At 41.6% G+C, this 5,322-nt stretch overlaps 2 protein-coding genes across 2 annotated transcripts; both read right to left on the minus strand.

Moving 5' to 3' along the window:
* Positions 1-922: 922 nt before the first annotated feature.
* On the minus strand, positions 923-1,510 carry LOC112013413 (uncharacterized). Its single transcript, XM_024045805.1, has one exon. It carries the CDS (start codon positions 1,508-1,510, stop codon positions 923-925), a length of 588 nt encoding a protein of 195 aa, XP_023901573.1.
* Positions 1,511-1,841: 331 nt separating this feature from the next.
* Positions 1,842-2,548, minus strand: LOC112013411 (uncharacterized). Its single transcript, XM_024045804.1, has 2 exons — positions 2,261-2,548; positions 1,842-2,156 (listed from the first exon to the last, which is right to left on the minus strand). Exons 1-2 carry the CDS (start codon positions 2,546-2,548, stop codon positions 1,842-1,844), a joined length of 603 nt encoding a protein of 200 aa, XP_023901572.1.
* Positions 2,549-5,322: the final 2,774 nt, after the last annotated feature.

Below are 5,322 nucleotides of genomic sequence, written 5' to 3' on the forward strand. Positions count from 1 at the left end.
ATGCAGCTGTCATCCCTGTCAACTTTTGTACTTCCTTAGGGTTCCAAGGAGGATGCAAGTCGTTAATGACACTAATCTAGTTGGGATTAACTTCTATTCCTTGGTGCGTAATCATGTAACCCAAGAATTTTCTCGAGCTGACTCCAAAAGAACACTTAGACACAGTTAAACGCAGTTTGTGTTTCCTCAATACCAAGAATACGTCCTTTAGGTCTTTCAAGTGCTCCGAGACTTTCTTGCTTTTTACCACCATATCATCAATGTATGCCTCCACATTCTTCCCAATCTGCGCTTCAAACATTCGTGTCACCATTCTTTGATATGTACCCCCAGCATTCTTCAGACTAAAGGGCATCACCCGATAATGATACTTACCTGTAAGAGCTCAGAAGGTGGTCCAAGAAGCTTATTCGAGGATGTCCAACGGTTGCATCCACCAATTGGTCAATTCGAGGAGGGAATGGATCTTTTGGGTAAACTTTATTCAGATCCATAAAATCCACACACACACGCCACTTCCCCTTTTTCTTCTTCACCACCACAGTGTTAGCCAACCATTCAGGATAAAAAAAATTCCTTAATTGCCCCTGCCTGCTTAAACTTATTCACCTCTTCCTTTACTACCTCAACATGCTCTTTTGAAGAGCGTTAGGGTGGTTGTCTCCTCGGCATGGCACCGAGGCTTACATTCAGCTGATAGCATATAAACTCAGGGTCAATTCTCGGGGCATCATTAGTACTCCATGCAAATACATCTACATTATTCCTCAAAAACTCCAACAATTCTGTTTTCTTCATGGGGTAACTAAGCCCGAACCTGAAAGTATCTTTCTTCATCTTGATCGATCGTAACCTTTTTCAACTCATCATATAGTAACCCTTGCAACTCGGTCCCAAGTTCAACATCGAGACTAGTTAGTTGCTATGGGACCTGCTCTATCCCTATTAGAGCTCGATCTGGGAAGCATTGCTTAACATCAACCACCAAACATTGTATAGCCACTGCTTGGCCCCCAACTAGCTCCCCAACTCGTCCTTGCATGGGATACTTAACTTTCAAGTGTAGGGTAGATGACACTACCCCCATAGCGTGAAGCCATGGCCTCACCAAAATAGCAGTATACGGGGAATAAGCTTCCACCACAATAAAGTTAACTTCCACCTCCTCGTCCTTAGCTTGCACAGGTAGTCTGATCATTCGGCAAGGGATTACCATTCTTCCACCAAATCCGACTAAAGGCAACTCATATTCCTCCAGATCCTCAGGTTTGAGATTCATCCCCTTATACAAATCTAGGTACATGATCTCAACCTTACTTCCTTGGTCCATAAGGACTCTCTTCAAATTATATCCTTTAATCCGAAGGGTCACCATTGAGGCATCATCATGGGGTTGGAATGTTCCCTCCTTATCCTCCTCTGAGAAACCCAGTGTTGGTATTGCCATCACCCTAGCCCTTTTAGACATTTGAGACAGATCCCCCAGTTTTGAATTTGAAGCTATAGACATATATCCCTAACATGAACCAGCATCGCCCTTAAGTGTAGCAAAAAACACATTAATCGTACCCAGGTGGCCGAGGAACCCTATCTCTTTGATATCCCACCTCGGGTCGTCCTACTTGCCCCTATGGCTAATGCAAGAACTGTTTCAACTTCCCAGCATTCACCAACTGACCCAAGTGGTCACGCAAGGTTCTACAATACTTAATTGTATGTCTTCTCTCTTGATGATAGTGGTAGTAAAGACTCTGATTTCGCTTGGACGGGTCTCCACCCATCTTATTGGGCAATTTAAAGTATGGTTCATTCTTTATTTTTTTGAGGATTTGATAAATTGACTACTTAAACACCGAGTTGACCATTTGCGCGCCTGTTCCTAATGATTGATTGGAAAAATCCCTCATAGGTTGGTTATGATTGTATCCTCCTGCCAGAAGATCCCTCTTTTCTGGGAAGACTTTGACCTTTCCCTTTCCTTGGGTTTGATCTTCCTCGACTCGTTTGTGCTTATCAATGCGATCCATGAGTTGGCACATACTACGAGCAAGTTTCTTGGTCAACGATTTCCTCAAATCATGCTCTGTGGGAAGTCCTATCTTGAAAGTCCTTATAGCTACATCTTCAAAATCACCACCTATCTCATTAAACGTCTCCTAGTACCTATTGGAATAAGTCTCCAAGTCTCCCCTTCCCTCGTGACCATGGACAATAAGGAATCCAAGGGCCATGGGACTCTGTTGCACGTCACAAATCTTACTCCAAATGCTCTTGTAAGTTCCTCTAAAGATCTTATAGAGCCTTCCTCCAGCTCGTCAAACCATCTCATGGCAACAAGCCTGAGGCTAGAAGGGAAGAACTTGCACATAAGAGTCTCATTCCTTGAGTGGATAGCCATCCTCTGATTGAAGTGGCTTACACGTTCCACAGAGTTGGTTCTCCCATTATAAATAGTAAATGTAGGCTGTGCAAAACGATGAGGAAGTTTTGCTTTGTCAATTCTCCTTGTAAAAGGTGACTTTGAAATTTGGCGAAGAGCCTTACTCATTGCATTATTCCCTATATTCCTAAAGGGTGATCTCTCTCCTTGCTTTCTCCTTTGTTTCTCTAGCCTATTTGGGCATGATGATGTGGAGAAAGGTTTGCTAAGGGGTGTCCTTGACCTTCATCTATATGATCGATCCCCTTCCTCATCAGATACTTCACTTGATGGAGATGTTGGATCATTTCTGTCGCGCTCCTGACGACGCAATTTTCTATGCAAGTGGTCAATCTCCAATTTCAGATTCCATGTTTCCTACTCATGTGAAGCATGGCCTCCAATTCTGGAATGGCTCCTATCGGTCTACCTCGTATACAAAGTTTCCACCCTAACACTTGGGGTGGGATTATGCTCTATGTCTTTCCTTCGTTCCAGGTTAATAAAGTGGTCATTTCGTTGAGAACCCATTGACTCTTCCCTTTCATGCTCCGGGTTGGCCATAACTTAGGAAGAATGAACTGTAGATGAACTTTCTACAGATGGTGCCAATTGTAGGTACTAGAAAATTGACGGCCCAAGCCCACTAAAAATAGTGATGCCTTGTCCCTCAACTCAAGCCCACACAATAGAATTTTTAAAGAAAGTGGGAAAAAAGTTCAAGCGTAATTTTGGGACTAAGTTTTTTCTATTCTGAGGAACTAGAAGCTCTAGAGATAGACAATTCAAATAATAATTAAGGATTTTACCGTATCCGAGAGAATCCGAGGACTTGTTCTTATAGATGAATGATTAGGAATGGCAATGGGTTGTGTTCGGGTCGGGTTTCTTTATGCCTGAACCTAGCCCGTTTAATAAACAGGTTTTATTTTGTTGCACCCAAACTTGCTCCGTCGAGCCATAGTCCAAAATCACAAACCCAGAAATCAAAACAAACCCAAAATCACAAACCACAAAATATATATGTAATTTTCTTGGCAATCACAGGATTTTCTTGGCAATTTTCTTGCCATCCAAATGGATGCCAAGATCTAACAAATCAATTTGTACAAAAAATCCAGCAAATTACAAATCCTAGAAATTTTGCAAACCCAGAAATAAAATTAGCAAATCTGAAAATCCCAGCAACAAAACACCAAAAAAACCCTAACAAATTTGGCTAAAAAAAAAAAAAAAAAAAAAAAAAAATTTTTTATTTTTTTAAGGCTGTGCAAGCATCTTTTGTTATTGAGGAGTGGGTAGATACGCCCTATCCAAATCCCGAGAGGTAGAGGCCAAGCTCAAGTGCTTCAGGGGTTACGGAAATGTGAAGTATTCCTTTCATTGAAGAGGGACCTCGCCAAGGTTAGATTCTATCCTCTTTACCTTGTTATCACTTTGTGCTTGACCTTATTCGATCAATCATTAACATTGCTCTGTGTGTGTGTGTGTGTGTGTTTTTTTATTTACTTTTTATTTTTTTAAGGCTGTGCAAGCATCTTTTGTTATTGAGGAGTGGGTAGATACGCCCTATCCAAATCCCGAGAGGTAGAGGCCAAGCTCAAGTGCTTCAGGGGTTACGGAAATGTGAAGTATTCCTTTCATTGAAGAGGGACCTCGCCAAGGTTAGATTCTATCCTCTTTACCTTGTTATCACTTTGTGCTTGACCTTATTCGATCAATCATTAACATTGCTCTGTGTGTGTGTGTGTGTGTGTTTTTTTATTTACTTTTTATTTTTTTAAGGCTGTGCAAGCATCTTTTGTTATTGAGGAGTGGGTAGATACGCCCTATCCAAATCCCGAGAGGTAGAGGCCAAGCTCAAGTGCTTCAGGGGTTACGGAAATGTGAAGTATTCCTTTCATTGAAGAGGGACCTCGCCAAGGTTAGATTCTATCCTCTTTACCTTGTTATCACTTTGTGCTTGACCTTATTCGATCAATCGTTAACATTACTCTGTGTGTGTGTGTGTGTTTTTTTATTTATTTTTTATTTTTTTAAGGCTGTGCAAGCATCTTTTGTTATTGAGGAGTGGGTAGATACGCCCTATCCAAATCCCGAGAGGTAGAGGCCAAGCTCACCCAATCGGAAAAAGCCCTAGTTGATGCCGAGAAGAGGCTCAAAGACACCCTTTTTCACTTAGTTGAAGTTGTGGTAGGGTTTGAAAAGCAGGCCAAGGAGTTGCGAGTCTCCTTGAAAAAAATCTGAAACGCAACTAGCCTTGGCCATGGAAAAGACAAAGCAGCAACAAAAATAGCTCGAGGATAAAGATGCTGAGAAAGCAAAGGCTGAGCAGGCCGCCTATGATGTTGGGAAGACCAAAACTGCCTAGAGTTTAACTGCTCAACTTAGGGATGTAGCTCAGGCTTTTTGTGTAGAAGTTTAGAGCGAAGCCATTAACATTGCAAGAGTAATGACAGATTCTAACTTAAGGGGGGCTAACAAGGTGTACTATCTCCCCCTACTCTTCACCTTGCTCCAAGCATTGCTTCTCCTCTTCCAAACCCGAGCCTTGCCTCTTCAATGCCCTAATCAACCATCACTTCAACCACCAAGCTTGCCTCTGGGAGAGACAAAGAATAGTCAGCTTCCACTCTCATAGTGGAGTTAGAATTTGAGGAGGTTGTTGAAATTGAGCAATTGAAGAGGAAAAAGAAGGACAAAGAGAAAGAGGTCATTGCTTGACTTCTTCAGACATAGAATATAGACTAGTCTTGATAAGGGTTAGGTTTAGACGATGTCCTCTTTTGTTATCTGTACTTGAGCTTGAATGAATATATTCCATTTTTGTTTCCCTCCCATTTGCATTTACTTTCTTATATTATTAAGTATTTCCTCATACTCTTCTGATATAAGCATATGAC

The sequence above is a fragment of the Quercus suber genome, unplaced genomic scaffold (genome assembly GCF_002906115.3).
Source record: "Quercus suber isolate HL8 unplaced genomic scaffold, Cork oak 2.0 scaffold_51, whole genome shotgun sequence".
Classification (NCBI taxonomy): Eukaryota; Viridiplantae; Streptophyta; class Magnoliopsida; order Fagales; family Fagaceae; genus Quercus; species Quercus suber.